Genomic DNA, 23,270 nt, shown 5'->3' with positions numbered 1-23,270 from the left:
CTTCGCTGAATCGCACTACATTGCCCGATTGTAAAAATAATGCGAAATATGTTGTACAAACGTATTAAACCTAATCACTCTGTCAAGTTGTCCATGAAATTTCAAAACATCCGGGCCTGAGCGCCACCTCGGAAGTTGCATTGGCTCATTTATTAATGCATCTCAAAAAAGAGGTGGCGCGCGTGATTAACGGCCGTGATGCTATGCTCTTTGTTAAAACAGAAGAGATGATTCTTACTGAAGCAAATCTCATACGAAAGGTTAGTCAAATATATTTCAAACTGGAATAGGTGGAGCAAACTGGACAACATGGATGGATAATACTTAGTCAAAATTTTTGACGCTCTTAAATATTATGTTACTCTTTTTACGGGTAATATTTTATGGGTAATATATTCCAAAGAATTTAGCCCATATAAAAAGAATCTCTAAATTCTTTGCGCGTCTTATAAATAAGACTAGGATAATACTGAGAAGACACTTAGCAGGCATGTGATGTGTATTGTAGCTTACACATCTGAATTTACAGAATCATAATAAAGGAGTTTCCTGACAGGAATTCAATTTACTGGAAGGGTATCTTTGATTATGTTAAGTGTGTCACTGAATTATAAATGGAATGTCCAATCATGAGAAGAACATCAGCAATGTCCCCTGTAAAGGAGGTAGTATTTTTTATAATTTAATTTACAGATTAATAATTTGGAATGTACAGTACAGTATGGTTTTAGAAGTATTATTGACATTTCACTTCCTGAAATGGTCAGAAGTGGGTGGGGTAATGTTAAAGAATAATTCCTTATAAAAGCATTCTATATCAAGTTTGGAGCAATGTGCATAATTAAAATAGCATATACTTCAGTGATACATGAACCAGTTGTAATGAAACCTTTCAAAAAGAGTAAATAATCACATATTTTCACCTTAAAAACCACTTTCTTCCTGGGCGACTAAATTCCTTATTTTCTTATTTTCTTCATAAATCCACTTTTACCAGCTGGAACATACACCACTGTAGAACAAAGTGTTAGAATATTATTAAATATAACACACTAGAAACACTGAAAAAACATCCTTTTTTGTAAGAAAAAATGTAAACAACTGGAGTCAAAAAATAGTACACTTGAACAAGTATGATGGGCCAGAAATGATAATTTACACTCAAGAAAATAAAAGATACAGAAATATTGAAAACATTTTAATAAAATCTCTTTAATTTTATAGCGTATATTAAATATATATGAATTATGATATATGAATATGTTTGTTAAAGTGATGTTTTACACATCTTCAAAAGTTTTCAATAAAATTGATATTTTTCATTTCTGGTCAACCATACTTTTTATGTCCCCCACTATAGTAGTGGGGGACATATTGTTTTTGCCCTGTCTGTTGGTAGGTTGGTCTGTTGGTTGGTTGGTTGGTCTGTTGGTTGGTTTGCGCCAACTTTAACATTTTGCAATAACTTTTGCTATATTGAATATAGCTACTTGATATTTGGCATGCATGTGTACATGTTGTATCTCATGGAGCTGCACATTTTGAGATGTGAAAGGTCAAGGTCATCAGGGATTTCAATAGACGCAGAATCCTGCGTTCAAATTAAAAATTACTTGTTTTTGACGCAACCCTTTTTCTGCCGTGCGTCATTTTGACGTATCGAAAATATGAGTCATATTATGACCCGTGCGTCAGTCAGTTAACATCTCAAGTTCCATGGTAATAAATCCCACTGTGCTCCTAATTGAAATTAATGTTTCAGTATTTGAAACTTGGTCTATAATCTAGGGAATACCCCGGGCGTTGTTTATCTGATCTCATCTCCTCCAATAAACATGTCACCTTCTAAATAGTGCGTGCACCAACTGGGTAATTAGCAGCAGCGATTACGTGATAATTGATTGACCATCCGATAATTGCAGGTTTTTTTGCAGACTTGCAGACGGCACGTTTAAAGTAAGTTGGTAAAAGTAATTAAAGAAAACACAAAATTGATCAAAGGTCTATTAATTACGTAGATCCACCAGTAAGTCCAGCGAGTTTTGTCAGTTTGTTAATCCACCGATAATTACGAGTAACACCCATCTTAAATATAAACTGGAATCATAGTTCATTTTTAATACTAACATATTTCGGAGATGTGTAGTATTCGGATAAACAGTAATACATATACTAGATGTTCAATGCATTTTGATTGTGTTTTGTTAGAAAAGCTATCATAGGGATGATGATAATATAATGACGATAAATATGTGATGAAAAGGTGCTACCGGTACATATCTTAAATTACTTAAATGTGTTAAAAGACTTTAATGTTTTAAAAGGAAGTAGATTTTAATGTACCAATTCATTAAAATATGATGTGTTTTTTATCATGGTATTGTTATTTAATAAAGCAATATAACTTTTAATTTTTAAGACATTGTGTTACTCTTAGAGCATATTTTTATCTAAAGAATTGAATAATACAGACAAAAACACAATTAACGCGCTTCAAAATTGACCCCAGCATTTTTCAATTTGACTCCTCAAAATTTCAGTCCTGGGGTCATTGACTCCTGGTTTTTAAAATCTATTGAAAAATCCCTGGTCATCCTTCAAGGTCAGAGGTCAAATATATGTGGCCAAAAACGCTCATTTTATGAATTATTTTGCAATATTGAAGATAGCAACTTGATATTTGGCATGCATGTGTATCTCATGGAGCTGCACATTTTGAGTGGTGAAAGGTCAAGGTCATCCTTAAAGGTCAGAGGTCAAATATATGTGGCCCAAATCGCTTATTTTATGAACACTTTTGCAATATTGAAGATAGCAACTTGATATTTGGCATGTGCATGTGTAACTTATGGAGCTGCACATTTTGAGTGGTGAAAGATCAAGGTCATCCTTCAAGGTCAGAGGTCAAATATATGTGGCCAAAATCGCTCATTTTATAAATACTTTTGCAATATTGAAGATAGCAATTTGATATTTGGCATGCACGTGTATTTCATGGAGCTGCACATTTTGAGTGGTGAAAGGTCAAGGTCATCCTTCAAGGTCAGAGGTCAAATATATATGTGGCCCAAATCGCTTATTTTATGAATACTTTTGCAATATTGAAGATAGCAAGTTGATATTCGGCATGCATGTGTATCTCATGGAGCTGCACATTTTTTTAAGGGGTGAAAGGTCAAGGTCATCCTTCAAGGTCAAATATATGGGTCAAATTGCTCATGTAATGTCACTTCTGCAATATTGAAGCTAGCAATTTTATATTTGAAATGCATGTGTATCTCATGGAGCTGCACATTTTGAGTGGTGATGGGTCAAGGTCAAGGTCATCCTTCAAGGTCAAACGTCATATAGGGGGACATTGTGTTTCACAAACACATCTTGTTACATTTAATTCACTAAAGTTTCCTAATCTCCATAAATATTGTTCTTTAGATTAAATTAGACCTATTTTGTAAACTAGATTTTTGAAGCACTTTATAGACTAACAGTAACTTATATTTATATCAGTTTTTTTGACAGATTTTGAAATTCTTTTTACAATCATTAAGGTATTTGCTGTATGTTGTTCATTTTTGGCTTGTACCTGTTCTTAATTTTCTGTCATTGTTCTTCATTTTCCGAGTTCTTGGAATAAAAAATTAGTTATTTTTGTTAAAGCTGCCTTGGTTTTCACTTATAAATACATTCTTTGAGTGTATTAAGGCGTCCCTGACTGAACGCCTTTAGTTAATTGAATTACAACCAGTCAGTATTGTCATCCTGACCAGAAATAAGAGTTTGTCAAATAAATATTTCCGCATTACATAAGTGCTCACAAAGTTACATAACTTGTAACTGTCCTGTGACCGGTTCATTTGTGTAAGCGAAGGAGACCGCACTACCACACCTGGATAGGACAGTTGAGTTCAATAATGGTTTGGATCGGTAAAAAAACATGGCCGCCAGGGGGTTTTTTTTTCTTAATATTTATATAGTAAAAAAGCTTGTGAACACTCTAGAAGTCACATGTTTTGCCTAATCATCATGAAATTTTGTCAAAACATTAGTTATGTAGACGAGTTTGAAAATGGTCATGATCAGTGAAAAAACATGGCCGCCAGGGAGTGGGGAAGTTTTCTTTGTATGTATATAGTGACAACATGTGAACAGTCTAGAAGACACATTTTTTTCCCAATCTTCATGAAATTTGGACATATTTTGGAAGAGATAAAAATGGTTCAAGTCTGTTAAAAAACATGGCTGCCAAGGGGCCATTTGTTGTTCATTCTTTGTGATACTTGGTTAGAACATTTGTTCCATTGATATCTTGGGCTGCAAAGAACAGATCATTTCTTTTTATCTCAGGTGAGTGACTTTGGGCCTTTCAGGTCCTCTTGTTTGAGAATGAGTTTTGATAATATCATTGCGGAGGCCATTTCACAGAATATAAACATAAACATAATTAATTTGAAAATAGAGCCGACAAAGGCAGATTTAACCGAAGTATTCCTCCAGGGTATGTTTTAGTATATTTTCTGTACCCAGGGTATATTCTTGTATACCCAGGGAACTTTCAAGTAGTACCAGAGCCGACAAAGACCAATCTAACTCAACTGAGCTAACCCGTCGACTGGTTGTATCCCACAGTCTCTACAGTATAGTATATTTTACGCAGTTTTGACAAAGTGATATATGCATGATATTCTTTCCAAAGAAATAGATCTTAACACTGAACTAATGCTTAAACTGTAAATGTGCCAATGAACAATAAAGTGACAACCATGTACACATTTATAGGAAGCGCTGTTGGCATATCAATCAATATTAGCACAGATTACTTTATAATTGTCATTCATTGACACAGCAGTATAAATGCAACTGTTTACAAACACGTAGATTATACAATGCTAATACATAATTCTTTACAGCAAAAGTAAACTTCTACCCATGTTTACAATGAATCAATTCTATCACTCAGCAAACGTCACATTCGTAGAGTTCAACTTGACGTCTTGTGATGGATAAAGCCTTGTTAAAATCGAAAGTTGAATGAATTGTCAAAAGGAAAATCGAACAAATCATAACAACAATCGATTCGAACATTTAAAAATTCCTCTTTTTAACAAAACTCCAATCCAAAATCTTAGACAATAGATCCTGCACAATCAACACAGGATTTCTGTTACCGTATTTTCCCATGCCCAACCATATAGTAAGATCTAAATATAGATAAAAGATTTAAATTAACTAAAATGATGTTGTGCTCGTAGATTTTGTAGTCTAAATTATTTATTGGTACTATTATTTCCCTGTAAATTGGAGGCAAACATGCCGTTCTCCAAAATATCGGTGCATACGCCGCCATATTTGCGCAAAATAACTGAGTTACACGAGCCTTTGAGCAACCGTAATTGTACGTGCAAACTTACGTTATACGTAATTTTAAGAAGTTTATAGAAACGCTACTAGCTTTAAGTTTTGCACTAATGTATGCTTTTTGAACATACGTAGTTCTAAGAAACGGCCCCCAGGTGTCTACATTCCGGACGCCGAGGTCTATCAAGATTTGAACGTTTATACCTGTTTTTTGTTGACACTACTTACCAGATTTAGTAACCTTTTGAGCCATTAATTTTTGTGCTGAGTCTTTAAGAATCTATCAGATTCTATGCGCTCTTATATTAAAATTCCTTGCGCATATAATAACATGTCTATATCACAGTTTCGTCTCGTGTTAAATAATAAACAATAGCTCTACAATACTTCCATAGAATTATAGCCAACATTCATCAGTGATAAGCATGTAGCAGTCATGTAGTTCAATTTTCACATGTTAAATTGTTAATTCAAACTTATATAGATATCTCTGACAGGTACAGTTGTTCTTACCAAATGAAATTAATCGTTCTAGCCCGAGAAGTATGACTTATGTTGATTGGAAAATGGCAATCAAGGCCACAGTATGAGAAATAGCAGTGCTACAAAATGCATTTATTTTTCAGACTGGGTATCAGGTCCAGAAGTCAACAATATTCATGGACATTTTTAGCTCGACTATTGTATAATTATGAAATGTATATATATAGTGGAGCTATCCTACTCACCCCAGATTCGGCGTGAGCGTTGGAATCTCTAAGTTTGCGTACCACCTCATATATTTTCTATGTCCCTTGACATATTACTTTTATATTTCCATACTTCTTTACCATCATGACCCCAATCTATAAACAAGAACATATAACTGTAACAAGCATTTTGTAAGAATTATGGTCCTATTCCCACTTAGAATATGCGTGTTATTGATAAAGCTATGTTAAAGTTTGCATACCACCTCAAATATTTTCTATGTCTCTTGACATATTGCTTTCATAATTTGCATACTTCTTTATCAACATGACCCTAATCTATAAACAAGAGCAGGCAACTGTAAGTGTAACAAGCATTTTGTAAGAATTATGGCCCCTTTTCCACTTAGAATATGCATACTATTGATTACTTTATGTTAAAGTTTGCATACCACCTCAAATATTTTCTCTGTCCCTTGACATATTGCTTTCATATTTTGCATACTTCTTTGCCAACATGACCCCAATCTACAAACAAGAGCAGACAACTGTATCAAGCATTTTGTAAGAATTATGGTCCCTTTTTATGCTTAGAAAATTGAAACTTTGGTCAAGTTTTGTGGTTAGGTATACTTTATTTCTAAAGTATCAAAGCTATTGCATTCATTCTTGCAACACTGACTAACTTTAATTAGGGGACTATGCAGGCAAAGTTATGTAACTCTTACTGGCATTTTTACAGAATTATGGCCCCTTTTATTTTTATAAATTGAAAATTTGGTTATGTTTTGTGTTTTGGTCCTTTTTACTCCTAAACTATCATAGTTATTGCTTTTAGAATTGGAACTCTCGCTAACTATCATAAGTGGACTGTACAGGAAAAGTTGCATAACTCTGGTTGAAATTATGGCCCTTTGTTGACTTAGTAACTTTGAATATTTTGTTAAATTTTGTGTTTAGATCCACTTTACTTCTAAAGTATATAGTTATTGCTTTCAAACTTCAAATACTTTCTTATTATCATGAGGGTACTGTACCTGGCAAGTTGAATTTGAACTTGTCCTTTGAATTACATTGACTCTCAATGTCAAATTATTAAATTTTGCTGAAATTGCCTTAACTTCTTTATTTATGATCAGATTTGATTCATACTTTGAAAAAACAACACTTACCTGACATACCACAATGGACTCCACCCAAATCATCACTCACGCCCCAGCCCAGAATTCCCCCAAATAAATGACCACACCCCACATTATACCCCCTCTCCACCACAACCTCACCAAAACCCCCGCATAAAAAGATTTTTGTTTTTGTAACATGGAAAAAGCAAAACAACAAATATTAATTTTATTATTTTATTTTTAGCTCTCCTGAGCACAACGTGCTCATGGTGAGCTTTTGTGATCGCCTTTTGTCTGTCGTCCTTCGTCCATCGTGCGACGTCAACATTTGCCTTGTTCACTCTCTAGAGGCCACATTTATTGTCCAATCTTCATGAAATTTGTTCAGAAGAATGGTTTCAATGATATCTTGGATGATTTCGAAAATGGTGACGTTTGCTTGAAAAACATGGCTGCCAAAGGGCGGGGCATTTTTCCTTATATGGCTTTATATGGCTATAGCAAAATCTTTTTAACACTCTAGAGGCCACATTTATTGTCCGATCCTCATAGAACTTGGTCAGAAGTTTCATCCCAATAATATCTTGGACGAGTTAAAAAAATGATGTCGGTTGGTTGAAAAACATGGCCGCCAGGGGGCGGGGCATTTTTCCTAATATTGCTATAGTAAAACCTTGTTAACATTCTAGAGACCACATTTATTTTTGATCTTCATGAAACTTGCTCAGAAGATTTGTCCCACTGATATCTTGGATGAGTTCAGAAATGGTAACCTTTGCTTGAAAAAAATGGCTGCCAAGGGGCGGGTCATTTTTCCTTATATGGCTATATATGACTATAGTAAAATTTTGTTAACACTCTAGAGGCCACATTTATTTCCAATCTTCATGAAACTTGGTCAGAAGATTCATCCCAATAATATCTTGGACGAGTTCGAAAATGATGCCGGTTGATTGAAAAACATGGCCGCCTGGGGGCGGGGCATTTTTACTTATATGGCTATAGTAAAACCTTGTTAACACTCTAGAGGTCACATTTATTCCGATCATCATGAAACTTGGTCAGAAGATTTGTCCCAATGATATCTTGGATGAGTTCAAAAATGGTTTTGGTTGCTTTAAAAACATGGCCACCAGGGGTGGGGCATTTTTCCTTATATGGCTATATATGGCTATAGTAAAACCTTGTTAACACTCTAGAGGCCACATTTATTCCGATCATCATGAAACTTGGTCAGAAGATTTGTCCCAATGATATCTTGGATGAGTTCGAAAATGGTCTTGGTTGCTTTAAAAACATGGCCACCAGGGGTGGGGCATTTTTCCTTATATGGCTATATATGGCTTTAGTAAAACCTTGTTAACACTCTAGAGGCCACATTTATTGTCCATTCTTCTTGAAATTTGGTTTGAAGATTGGTCTCAATGATATCTTGAATGAATTTGAAAATAATGATGTTTGCTTGAAAAAAATGGCTTCCAAGGGGCGGGGCATTTTTCCTTATATGGCTTTAGTAAAATCTTGTATACACCTTAGAGGCCACATTTACTGTCAGATCTTCATGAAACTTGGTCAGAAGATTCATCCCGATAATATCTTGGACGAGTTCAAAAATGTCGCTCTTGTTGAAATACCGTCCAACCATCCCTTTTTATATGCCTGTTTTTTTCAAAACGGGACGTATTATAGTTTCACCCTTGGCAGGCAGGCGGCAGCGTCCACAGCAGTGTCAGCTGTCCAATTCAGATAGTTTTCATCCGATCTACGACTAATGGGGTTGTTTACCCTCGGGACTTTGGTTTAAAACCATTTCCGATCACACTGCTTAACATAAAACTCTGCCTTACAAAGACGAAAACAGCCATAATATGGTCAGCCCGATTTTACTGGGCTGTACCATTTATAAAATAGGGTACTTTGCAGTGTTGGTGCGGTGCTTTAATAAAAATCTAGTAGTTAAAAATAGTTTTACTTATAATTAATTAAAAGCGTTATAAAATAATGCAATACTCAATATACCAACAAAGCTACTGTACCTAACGCTGTTAAAAAGCTGTGTTTCTATTGGTTCATAGGTCGATAAAACGACGGTTCGGATTGGTTAAAATCATCCGATCTTCACCAAACTTAGTCACAAGTTGTATCTAGACAATATCTAGGTCAAACACTAATATGGGGTCTTGCCGGGTCAAAAACTAGGTCTTGGGGTCACTTAGTGCATTTCAAGGATTTATCATGTTTAAAAGGGGGTATCTTGTGACAGTTGGCACTCTTGTTTATATCAGGGCCCTCAATCCATTTAGGGGAAGCGGGTCGCTACCCATAGCAGGGGGAATTTTCTCGGCGTTTCCCTTTTTGGGGGGATTTTTTACTTACTATCTAATTATTACATTTGTATATGTTTGCACTATATTCATTGTTAATTTCATAATTTAGTATGTTTGACAAGATAAAATTAAAATAGAATTAAGATTTAATAATCATGAGACATCTATCTATAAAAAAAATAAATAAAAAAAAATCGGCCGTGGATTTGACAGATTGAGGGTCCTGTATATATATAAGGTCAAGGTAATATATATCTATATATATATATATATATATATATATATATATATATATATATATATATATATATATATATATATATATATATATATATAGATATATATTACCTTGACCTTATTGAATATGAACAATTTCCCCATGATGGCTTCTGTTATACCGTCGAGCACTTTGAATAGTTAAGAGCGCTGTCTTATGACAGCTCTTTTTAAGTTAGTGTTTACTCATTTATGCTTAAATGTTCACTGCGTCCATGGGACGCAACGGGCAATAAATTATGTTTGGGTTCCTGGCAAAATGATTTAATAATTAGATATGTTAACAGCGTAAACGTTAAACCTGCTTGTCTGTTGTTAATATCAAAAAAATGTGAAGTCTGACTGTGACACCCATGGACGTGAAAATTATATAAATAATAATGTCACATGAATTATTTAAGCATTTTTTTACTGTACAGGTATTCTCTTTTTTTCAACAACATATTGTGTTTGAAAATGTACATGGTATATTCTACATGGATCACTGATGCTGCTTCCTTTCTGAATTTCCCCCCATAAGAAAGGTTTATAAACCAATATTGCAAAAACAACATTAATCTAAGAACTTTTGAAATTGACAATTATTGTTTGTTGAAAGAGAGCAAGCAGACTCAGCAGTTTCTACAACAATGTGCACAAATTAAAATGATAATGTCCCATTTAAAATACTTTTTTCAACAACCCCTAGGGTGGTAAGCGAAAGTTTACCTCAATGATATCAAGTTATAATATGTAAAATCACAAGGTTTCTTTCAGCATTTTAAAAACGGTTTCAAATTAAAGCTGAACGCAAAGATTTTTGATTTAAGAAGACAGTTTGGATAAGAGAAGGAGGAAAAAACATGGCAATATATATTTGAGTGATAATACATGATCATAGATTAATAAAATATTTTATTTTCAGCAGAATGTCTGAAGAACTCAAGGAATTCCTGCATCAAAGAGGCATTGCATCAACTGTTATTCAAAGATTTGTTGACGATAAGGTACATTTGCACCACATTGACTATTTTTGCATAATGCACTAGTCACTTGATTCCATGTTGTCAGTTGTCTCAGTCTGCCATGTGCCATTCATATTTCAATGAAAAGTCAAAGGACTTTAAACAAGTAAGACAAACAGGTGGAGGAGGCGTTTGACATTTGACTATTGATTAAACACTTGTAGTACCAACACTATTGGAGCATGCTAAAGATACCTTTTTCCTTCCGGCAATTCGAAACTTGAATCTGTAGAAGAATTTGATATAGAAAAAAGAAACTTCCCAGGGCACGTCGATAGATATAGATATGAAAATCAATGATCTGTACATCGCACCAAAATTAAAGATCCTCAGGGTATATATGTATACCATAAAGAAGACAGAAAAGGTATTGATAGAAGTAATTATACCCCCACAAACAAAGTTTAGGGGGTTATATAGGAGTGAACTTGTCTGTCGGTCTGTCTGTCAGTCCGTATTAAGTGTCCGCTCTTTAATTCAAGTAATTTTCATCCGATCTTCACCAAACTTGGTCAGAAGTTGTATCTACATGATGTCTAGGCCATTTCGAACATGGACCTTGCCGGGTCAAAAACTAGGTCACGGGGTCACTTAGTGCGTTTTAAACATTCAGCATGTTGTCCGCTCTCTAATTCAAGTAGTTTTCATCCGATCTTCACCAAACGTGGTCAAAAGTTATATCTAGATAATCTTAAGGCCAAGTTCGAACATGGGCCTTGCCGGGTCAAAAACTAGGTCACAGGGTCACTTAGTACGTTTTACACATTGAGCATGGTGTCCGCTCTCTATTTCAAGTAGTTTAAATGCGATCTTCACCACACTTGGTCAGAAGTTGTAATTAGATGATATGTAGGTCAAGTTCGAACATGGGCCATGCCCGGTCAAAAACTAGGTCACGGGGTCACTTAGTGTGTTTTAAACCTCGCATGTTGTCCGCTCTCTAATTCAAGTAGTTTTTATCCAATCTTCACCAACATTGGTCAGAAGTTGTATCTTGATAATGTCTAGGGCAAGTTTGAATATGGATCATGTCGGGTCAAAAACAAGGTCACGTGGTCACTTAGTGCGTTTTAAACATCACAATGTTGTCCGCTCTCTAATTCAAGTAGTTTTCATCCAATCTTCACCAAACCTGGTCAGAAGTTGTATCTAGATGATGTCTGGGTCAAGTTTGAATATGGGTCATGCCGGGTCAAAAACTAGGTCACGGGGTCACTAAGTGAATTTTTTAACATTCAGCATGGTGTCCGCTCTCTAATTCAAGTAGTTTACATCCGATCTTCACCAAACTTGGTCAGAAGTTTTATGGAGATGATCTTAAGGCCAAGTTAGAACATGGGCCTTTCTGGGTCAAAAACTAGGTCAAGGGGTCACTTAGTGTGTTTTAAAAATTGAGCATGGTGTCCGCTGTTTTTTGTGAAGACGACATGCAAAATATCATGTGTCAATGCGGCATGTGGGGGTATTCGTCACTTCTGTGACAAAGCTCAAGTTATGATTCAGTTTGCCTATACTGGAGTTATAGAGAATACATGGTTGATGACCGGATGGAAAAAGTTTATCCGGTGAGGCTTAGAAAATGAAAATAGGTTGGGCTTTAGCAATCCCTATTTTTGTTTTCATGACGGACCAGATAAACTACCGGTAAATACTTTCCAGCGCCTTAGTACCATGTGTTATATTAAACCAGTTTATACTAAATTTTATTTTGTTAACACTTTGGTTAAATGTAAGCTAAAAATTGTTACATTGTATCTTATTATTCCCATCACTTCAAGTCATTGTTATCTTAAAACGTTACGAAAAATGCTGAACACATGTTAGTTTATTGACTGTCTTAATTTAAAGTCAGATACTGCAGTGTCGACTTATAGAAAATGCAATTGCGTCATTCCTATGTAATTCAGTTTAGTTGTTTACAAACTAGAATACGAGTGTTCAGGAATTTAAATGCAATGTGTTGCTGTGTTTAGGCTGAATTAAGTGAGTAAGATTCTAAATAACGATGCACAGATAATATGCCTCAATCAAACCGGTAAGAATATCCTAGATTGTATTTAGTTTTATGTCCCCCACCCACTAAAGTGGGGGACATATTGTTTTTGCCCTGTCTGTTGGTTGGTGTGTTTGTTTGCCCCAACTTTAACATTTTGTTATAACTTTGGCAATATTGAAGATAGCAACTTCATATTTGGCATGCATGTGTATCTCATGGAGCTGCACATTTTGAGTGGTGAAAGGTCAAGGTCATCCTTCAAGATCAAAGGTCAAATATATAGCTTCAAAGCGGCGCAGAAGGGGACATAGTGTTGCTGACAAACAAATATCGTGTTTAGAATTATCTTTGACACTACAGTTTACTGTTTAGCAATGCGTGGAGAACATCATTCACAAATTTATTTAACATTAATTTGTGGTTATAGTTTTCATGAATTGGTTAAATATTGATGAGAAATTTATATAAAGTCATAAAGGTTCATTTTGACGCTTTGAAAATATTTTTGCGCTAATGTCAACCATCATAACATAAGGTGTTGTACATGTATGTAACACCCGCTTCCCTACCTTAAAGGTCAATGTCCCTCTTAGTGTTAAAAAGTCATATTTGACCATAAAACAAATTGTTTTTGACAAGTGGCGTTTAGTCAGAAGAGAGGAATGTGGGGCATCCATGCCCTATGGACACATGTCTTGTTATTTATTGTTTCAGGGTCCTGGATCGCCTTGGTTGTCATCAATTCTACAAGAATGTGGGTCATTATTTTACAGTGAAAGTTTACCAGATCTGATGGGGAAATACTTAGTAAGTTGCATTTTTATGTTTGGCCCATCTGAGCACGTTTGTCAGTCGTCAGTGGGTGTGTGGGTGTTAAGTTTCTCCAAACAAATATTCCTAAATCGCTTGGCTGATTTTCACAAAACTGCATAGGAGTGATACTCATCCTCTTTCAAAGTTGCTTAGATTGTTCTATTCTATTGCATATGTTATTCACCAGAACTTAAAATAGTGTTGTTTTATTTTTATCTTATCCAGTGCCCCAGATAATTATTTGGGAAATAGGGTTTCACCCATTGATTTTAAAAAATAGGGTGATTTTGGTCTAAAAATAAGGTGAAATGAGTTATACAAATTCATACTTGAATATTATTGCTGCTTTCCCCATTGAATAAAAGACTTTGTCACTTCCATTCAGATTCAGATTACTTCTGTTGAAGCTGCACACTTGTATTGATTCAATAAAACTGTAAACTATTATAATTAACTTTAATAAACTGATGTTTCATAACATCTTTAATTCTTGCAACTGTCCATAATATAAACTGTAAACTTCAAAAATCGATAACACGAATGATTTGTCACTTAATGGCTCTTGCTTTCTTGGTTCAACAAGTTTGCGATCGATTTATATTTTTGCGCAACAATCGCGGACATCTTTCGACCTCTCTTAGACATTTTTATTTCGCATCGTTATAGAAACTGAAAGTACAGACGCTTTACAAATACATTCACAATGAGCGACAGATTAAGTCAGATTGAAAACGCATCTATTTCGTAAATAATTTGGTCAGATGCTGTAATTTACTATGAAATCTAGTCTGCAGAGCGTTTAAATAACTTTGTTTTTCTGCTCCTTCATCCAGACGCTTGCTGAATAAAAGCGACGTCGCATTTTGATAATAATTGCAAAGAGGATTTACCGAAAATGAGCAAAGAATTTTCGATTGAAGCCATTGTTTGGTACGCATGGAATTTTAGGACTTGCGTAAAAGCCAAATACAGTAGACTTTGCCAATACCAGACTCTCTGAATACCGGAACTCTCCTGATTCCGAATGATCGGGCCACTTCCGTATTTTCTCCTTCTATTTCTAAAAAATGTTGAATAAACCGAACTCTCTCAAAACTGGAAACTGAACGGATATCTCCGTGAATTCGGTCTTTTTCAACGTAAAATACATTGAGAATACCGGACGGTCTAAATTCTCAAGATGCCTGAGGCGTGAAAATTACAATACCTAGTCAGCACAGTGCGTGCAGTGTCACACATTTTGTTCGCGCAACTATCGATAATCGGATTAAATACCATAAAGGTGTCAAGTCGTTACCGTGCTTTGGAAGTCCGATTAAATAATGTAAAACAAACTATGAATGTAGACATAGACGTGCGGTAACACCAAAAAGTAATTGACTCGATCATTTTATTAAGCTAATGATAAACAATCCATTAAAAAATAAATGCATGACGTTGCGACGATCACTTTCTTGTGATCTTCTCGGGTATTTTAAAAGATCTTATAGACATGTTTTTAACGCTTAAGTGGTTGTTTGTTTTTTTGTTTGTCAGATAAAACTGTGAGAAATATGACTGTTAAATATCCATCCATCTGTCTGCATTCATTGCTGTTTCTTAATTTCAAACGCATCTTTTTAAATTTAGCAATATTAATCTCAAAGAGATTATGAATGTCTTGAAAATAACTATGACGCTGTTTTTTTGCGTGTGTGTATATTTTGTGGTGAAATGTTTTAGATGTATATATTGAATATTAAATTGTGTGTCCACAACAATCTTATTTGTGTCGTCACTCGCCTATATGACAAATGTCACGCACGTACATGTATAAAGCACCACGCTCACTTTGGGATTAATCAAAACAAGTCTGTATGCAATGTTTTTTGCTTTTAAACACACATTTTTTGAAGAATGCTATAAACATATTCATTGCACGAGTACACATGGTACATGTAAATGTATATGGTTTGTTTGACTCTTATGTGATTTTGTACACAATGCATACAATGTATATTTCGGCAATATGCATACTCTTCTTAAACTGGAACTCCCTGAAAACCGTAAGATCACGTCGGTCCCCAGACCGTCCGGTTTACAGAGAGTCTACTGTAGGTTGCGTTTTCAATACGCATTATATTGTATTTCTTTGTGTTTTTAAACATTTTAATAGGATGAAAAACGCAGATACGCAGCTTATCTGGGGCACTGTTATCATCTGAAACTGCTATCTCAGAGGTTTAATATTTTATTTTTGGTCTTCTTTTTTACAAATCATGCCCCTGGAGTGAAAAATTGCCATACTCCAGAGGCCACACGATGTTCACCAGCAAAAAAACGTAAAAATTCTCTAAAATTTCCTACCCAAAAGGTCTTATATTTTTGGCTTAAAACATCATGTAGTGGCCCTTGTCAAAGTTTTTGTATGCCCCCGGTAGGGTGGCATATAGCAGCTGAACTGTCTGGCAGTCAGTCAGTATGTCAGTCTGTCTGTCTTTCCGAAAACTTTAATGGTCATAATTTTTTCAATATTTAACATAGCAACTTGATATTTGGCATGCATGTGCATCTCATGTAGCTGCACATTTTGAGTGGTGAAAGGTCAAGGTCAAGGTCATGCTTCAAGGTCAAATGTCTAATATATGGCGTCTGTCGGGCCGGCCGAAAACTTTAACAAATTTGCCATAACTATGTCACTATTGAAGATAGCAACTTGATATTTGGCATGCATGTGTATCTCCTGGGGCTAAACATTTTGAGTGGTGAAAGGTGAAGGGCAAGGTCATCCTTCAAGGTCACATGTCAAATATTCCGTCCTTCCGAAAACTTTAACATTTGCCATAACTTTTTCACTATTGAAGATAGCAACTTGATATTTAGCATGCATGTGTATTTCATGGAGCTGCATTATTTTGAGTGTTGAAAGGCTAAGGTCATCCTTTAAGGTCAAGGTCAAATTTTGCAATATTGAAGATAGCAACTAGATATATAAAATGCATGCGTATCAAATGGAGCTGCACATTTTTAGTGGCGAAATGTCAAGGTCATCCTTTAAGGTCAAAGGTCAAATTTTGCAATATTGACGATATCAACTCCATATTTTGGCATGCAGGCGTATGTTATGAAGCTGTGAAGCTGCTCATTTTGAGTGTTGAAAGGTCAAGGTCAAAGGTAAAAAAAAAAATCCAAGGAAAGTAACAAGCTTTAAAAGGAGTTAATTAGGGAGGCTGTTTTCGGAGAAAACCCGAGCTATTGTCATAGCCTGCTCGTCGTCCTCTGGCGTCATACTAAAACGTAAACATTGCCTCTAAAATCAAAGTGCTTCCATTAACAACTTTGAAACTTCATATGTAGATGCACCTTGATGAGTTTTACACGCCACACCCATTTTTGGTCACTAGGTCTAAGGTGAAGGTCACTGTGACCTCTAAAAAAAAAAATCTGACAAGCTTTCGCAGCCGAACGTGGCACCTGTTATGCGGTGCTCTTGTTTATATTTATGCCCCCCTTTGAAGAAGAGGGGGTATATTGCTTTGCTCATGTCGGTCTGTCTTTCTGTCTGTCGGTCCGTCCACCAGGTGGTTGTCAGTTGATAACTATACATAGGTACATTGATCATGACTCACAGATGACCCCTATTGATTTTGAGGTCACTAGGTCAAAGGTCAAGGTCACGGTGACCCGAAATAGTAAAATGGTTTTTGGATGATAACTCAAGAATGCATACGCGGCCAACAGGGCGAACTCTGAACAATATAACTGAAGCAACTGGTCTGTAATCCTAAATCTATAATTATCAGTCCAATGAAACATCATCCTTTGAGTAAAATAAAGTGGATCAGTAAAAATATTATCAGAATATGATTTTTTTTGTAAATTTTGTATATTAAATATTGTGTTAATGTTTAATTTTGATGATTAATATAACTATAAGCAGGACAGGGGAGGTAATACACTATTATATCTTTCTTATGTACAGGGCAAACAAATGCAATAAGTTAAAATTTCATGTTTAATGAATAGAGGATATCACCCCCCCTAATTTTTTTTTTAATTATGTAATAAATATTACCACACCTCACATTAAAACCCACCCCTCACCCCACACCCCTACCCCCCCCCACCCCCTACCCCCCCACCCCCTACCCCCCACCCCCACCCATTTTTTTAAACATCTAATAAATAACCCCACCCCACATTATACCCCCTCTCACTCCCCCCCTACCCCCCTACCCCCACCCCCATTTTTTTTATTAAACATCTAATAAATAACCCCACCCCACATTATTTACCCCCCTCTCACCCATCACCCCACCCCCACCCCCAATTTTTTTAAACATCTTATAAATTACCACACCCCACATTATATCCCCCTCTCACCCCCTAACCCCCCACCCCCCCTACCTCCCCACCCCCCACACCCCCCCTCCCCCCTCATATTTTTTCTTTAACATCTAATCAATTACCCCACCCCACATTATTACCCCCTCTCACCCACCCCACCCCCTACCCCCCACCCCCAAATTTTTTATTTCATTTTAAAACATCTTATAAATTACCACACCCCACATTATATCCCCCTATCACCCCTCCTACCCCCCTACCCCTCCACCCCCCCACCCCCCTACCCCCCCCCACCCCCATCAAATTTTTTTTTTTTAAACATCTAATAAATTACAACACCCAACATTATACCCCCCTCTCACTCCCCAACCCCCCCCCCTACCCCACCCCACCTCCCATCCCCGTCAAAAAAATAATAATTTTTTTTAAACATCTAATAAATTACCACACCCCACATTATACCCCCCCTCTCACCCCCACCCCCCTACCCCCCACCCCTCCCCCCCCCAAAAAAAAACTTTTTTTAAAAACATCCTATGAAATAACCACACCCCAAATTATACCCCCCTCTCACCCCCCCTACCCCCCACCCCCCCTTATCCTCCCACACCCCACCCCCCCCCCACAATTTTTTTTTAAATATCGAATAAATTACCACACCCCACATTATACCCCTCTCACCCCCCTTACCCCCCACCCCCCCTAATCCCCACCCCACCCCCCACAATTTTTTTTTAAAACATCTAATAATTACCACACCCCACATTATACCTCCCTCTCACTCCCTCTCACTCCCCCCTACCCCTCCCACCCCCCACCCCCCCACCCCCCCACCCCCACCCCCCCATTTTTTTAAACATCTAATAAATTACCCCACATTATTACCACCCCCTCACACCCCCCCACCCCCAACTCCCCCCCCCCAATTTTTTTTAAACATCTTATAAATTACCCCACCCTACATTATACCCCCCTCTCACCCCCCTACCCCCCCCACCCCCACAATTTTTTTTTAAACATCTAAAAATTACCACACCCCACATTACACCCCCCTCACACTTCCCCCTACCCCCCCACTCCCCCACCCCCCACCCTCCCCCCCTTTTTTTTAAACATCTAATAAATAACCCACGCCCACATTATTACCCACTCTCACCCCCCCTAACCCCCCAACCCCCCCCCCATTTTTTTAAACATCTTATAAATTACCACACCCCCACATTATACCCCCCTCTCACTCCCCCTTGATCATGACTGGCAGATGACCCCTATTGATTTTCAGGTCACTAGGTCAAAGGTCAAGGTCACAGTGACTCAAAATAGTACAATAGTTTCCGGATGATAACTTACATTAGGTCAAAGGTCAAGGTCACAGTGACAAAAAACGTATTGGCTGCCACTACAACTGACAGCCCATATGGGGGGCATGCATGTTTTACAAACAGCCCTTGTTTATATCATTTAGCTGCTACAGATCGTTTGCACAAGGGAAGTATTATTTTTGGAATGGATATAATCTGAAACAAATTTTAAGGTCAATGTCATCCTTCATGGTCAAAAGTCAGAAAATACAATCCAAGGGAAGAAATAAGCTATAAAAGGGAGATTTCTAAACCTGCCAAATAATATCTTGAAATTTATTTTGAAGCGGTGCAATAGGGGGCATTGTGTTTCTGACAAACACTTCTCTTGTCTAATCATGCCCCTGGAGTCAAAATTGACCATGCCCTAGGGACAAATATTTTTATAGTTTTTATAGCAAAATTAATTAAAACATTTTATTTTTTGAAACTACAGGGGCTCAGAGCTTTGATAATTGGTTTGTGACATCAGATAAGTCGTCAGATGCTATGTTTCTTCAAATCATGCCCCTGGAGTCAAAACAAGCCACACCCAAGGGGTCAATTATTGAATATATACTTTTTAGCAAAATAATTAGAATGCTTCTCTTAATGACAAGGCACACAGGTGTAATACTTGGTATGAAAAATTGTAAAGTGGTCTATTACTATGTTTGTTCAACATGGCCACATGAAGACTTATTTTTCAAAATTACTTAAGATTTTCTTCTGTGAAACAAATTAGTCCACAGGTGTAGTATTTTGTATTAAACATTCTATATTTGTCCCCTAGAAATTGTAAAGTTTTTTTTAAAATAATGCCTCGGGGGAAAAAAATTGCCCTGGAGTCACATCGGCTATTTGTTCAATCTAGAACCATCTTGTCCTCTTGTTTTGTTATCCACCTCTGACGATGGAATAATATAGATTTACGTATGTTAGTGTTACTGTCACAACTCCTGTTCGCCTGCATCTGGGTAATCAAGCAGCAATTTTTGAATATCTTGGCACAAACTGTCACCATGTTAATTAATTGTCCAGAATCGATGCATCAGCAGATTAAGTTAGGGGTCATACATGAAGTTTAAAACATTTTGACTCTTCTTTAAATCATACATCCATTGGAACAAATTTCTTAAAGCTTTGCTCAAGCCTTCACCTGAAGGTGTCATGCAAATCCACTGTTTAGATCAAATATCCAAGTTGAAGGGTTTTCTTTAAATCTTGCTCAAATATTTACATCATAGAATCAATTTGCAGAACCCATCCACTGGCTTTGCCAAAAAAGGGTCAGGGTCACTTTTGAAGGTCAAAAGATTGAACGTGTTTATAGTTTTTTTGAAAGATTTTGTGGTGTGGGAGGAGACCTACATCTCCTTTTGTGTCAAAAACAATCCATTAGTTTAAACTGTATCTATCATAATCTGATTTTAATGTTTTAATGTTGAATGCAAATCGTTCAATTTTCTATTACATACATTTGAAATTGCTTTATTATGTATATTAAAATAGTGAAACTTAAGAAACATTATCGGGAGGGAAATTCATCTGCTAGTCTTTATTTCTACTTGCCTATACAATACAAGATAAAAAATACAATACGAAATTTGACATAAAGTAATGATTAAAGCTGGGGTCACGTAAAATGACATGTCTAATTATAAAGTTTGTCCTTTTTAGACTGGCGAGTTTTCAGTGTCCACACCAGCCGCTTTCATCCTTGCTTCTCAAGAGTCTGAGGTAACAAAAACACTTGGCCATGTGGTTATTAACCACTCAATTATTGGATAAATGTACATGCCAAATATTAGCATATTCACAAATATTCAAGAGATTTCTTGAATTCATCTTTAGCAAAAACATTTAAAGAAAGTTCTTTTTGTGAAAGATGTGAATAGGAATATGTGTACATGTTTATGAAAGAGTTTTAACATCTGATCACAATGTCATATGAAAGCCTCCCAATTTCTTAAAGCATTATCAGCTTGTTAAATATTAAATTAACATGTAGTCATACCCCCACTGAATATTTTGCACTATAAAGGTCAAAGTCACACTTAAAGTTCAATGGTAATAATTTTGGATTGTTTTGCGTTTCCAGGCTGTAATTTTGTCATTCATCATAGTCTTTTGTAATTATTTGCAACGAATGTTACCATCATTGGCTGGTGTGTCTTTTTCTCCGATGTCAAAGGCCCACTTTACTGATTAAAGTCTATTTGTCCATTTCAAATTGTGTTTGCCGCTTTCAGATTGCTTAAAATTACAGGATAAACAATATTAAATCAACATTTCCTGTTTCAATTAGGCAGTGTATTAGTCATATCTGTGACAAATCTCTTGTTTCTCCTGTTGAGACCAGCGAGTGTACAGGGTCAACACAGGCTGCTTCACCCTCTCTTATCCTGATTCTGAGGTATAAAATATTGAAGCCTGTCATTATGAACTACTCAATTATCATGGCTTTTTGTCGAGCCTGCTAGAAGAAAGCTCGATATAGCAATCACAATGGTAGAGTGTACATGCCTGTGCGGTGCAAGCTCGACTGTAACTTTGTCTTTCATAGTGCAATTTTAAAATAACCACAAATGTTCACCCTCATAAGACAACGTGTCCCTTGTTACATCTGTCACCCAACCTCAAAAGTAAAGGTACAACTTAGAGATTAAAGGTCAAATTTAGCCATAATGTACAGACCAGAATGTAACTTTTTCCTTTATCATGCAATTTTAACATAACTTATCACAAATGTTCACCATGAGGAGACGACATGTCCCCTGTCACCTTACCTCAGAAGTAAAGCTCACACTTGGAGGTTAAATGTTAAATTAGGCCAAAACAAAGCTAGTCCAGACTGTAACGTTGTCATTCATTATGCAATTTTAAAATAACTTACGACAAATGACCACCATGAGGAGACAGCGTGTCTTTCGCGTGTAATGCCCATCTATTCTTCAAAGGTCGAGGTCATATTTAGAGGTCAAAGGTGAAAATTGGTTATTTAATAGCTTGTGTTGACTGTAACTGCATTCAACATGCGATTTTAAAATAACTGTCCGCAAATGTCCACCACAAATAGACGGGTCACAATTAAAAAACGTCTCTCTAACTTGAAGGTTAAGGTCAGTCTTAAAAGTCAAAGTCTCAATAAGGCTATAAATACTTGTCCTGTGTGTAACTTCATCTTTCATCATACAATTTTAAAATTATTTACTACAAACTCTATGTGGACATGGGGTGTCATGTGTAAAAAGGTCTAATTACCTCAAAGGTAAAGATCACACTTAAAGGTCAAATGTTAAATTTGGGCATAAAACAGATTGTTCCGACTACAACTTCAGCATTCATTTTGCAATTTAACATTAATTTAACGCAAATGTTTACCATGTAGAGATGGCGTGTCATGTGTAACAACTTTCTCCTTAGCTCAAAGGTAACAATAAGAAGTCAAAGGTCAGGTCTAAAACGAAACTCGTAAATGTCCAATTTTGGCAAATAGCAGTGTGTGTGAAATGTAACTTCATCATTCATTTTGCAATTTTGAAAATAATTTACTTGAAATGACCACCATATGAAGAAGTTGTGTCACATGCAAATCGGGAACCCTTTGGACAAAGGTTAAGGTCACATTAAAGGTCTAAGTTCAAATATGTGTGTTGCGCAGCTTGTTAAATAATAACAAGAACTATTGACAATGGGTACGCCATTTTGCTGACAGGCATCTTGCTAGTATTTGATAAATGCAAATATAGGTATTTACTCAAAAGTGTGATTTCCTGAATTAATTTTAAAGCAAGATTATTTCAAGAAAATTCCTCTGTGAAGGATTTTATAGTTGATTACAATATTATATGTAAACCTCTCAATTCTTAAAACGTGATTGGGAATGTAAAATGTTCGATTATATAATGTTATCTGTTTAGACCACCAATACTACATGGTCAACACAAGCATCATTCAACCTTTTCACACATTTTAAAATGAAATTATGAGCAAATAGGATTCATGGAGTAGAAAAAT

The 23,270-nt window shown here is 36.2% G+C and overlaps 1 protein-coding gene across 1 annotated transcript; it reads left to right on the top strand.

Annotated features, from left to right (window-relative positions):
* The first annotated feature begins 2,140 nt into the window (after positions 1–2,140).
* On the top strand, positions 2,141–23,242 carry LOC127871498 (uncharacterized). Its single transcript, XM_052414509.1, has 5 exons — positions 2,141–2,272; positions 10,676–10,757; positions 13,486–13,578; positions 20,931–20,990; positions 23,174–23,242. The coding sequence occupies exons 1-5, from the start codon at positions 2,256–2,258 to the stop codon at positions 23,240–23,242; spliced, it is 321 nt and encodes a 106-aa protein (XP_052270469.1). The 5' UTR covers positions 2,141–2,255.
* The last annotated feature ends 28 nt before the right edge of the window (positions 23,243–23,270 follow it).

Source organism: Dreissena polymorpha, chromosome 1, assembly GCF_020536995.1.
Source record: "Dreissena polymorpha isolate Duluth1 chromosome 1, UMN_Dpol_1.0, whole genome shotgun sequence".
Taxonomy (NCBI): Eukaryota; Metazoa; Mollusca; class Bivalvia; order Myida; family Dreissenidae; genus Dreissena; species Dreissena polymorpha.
This window is presented reverse-complemented; position numbering and strand designations above follow the sequence as displayed.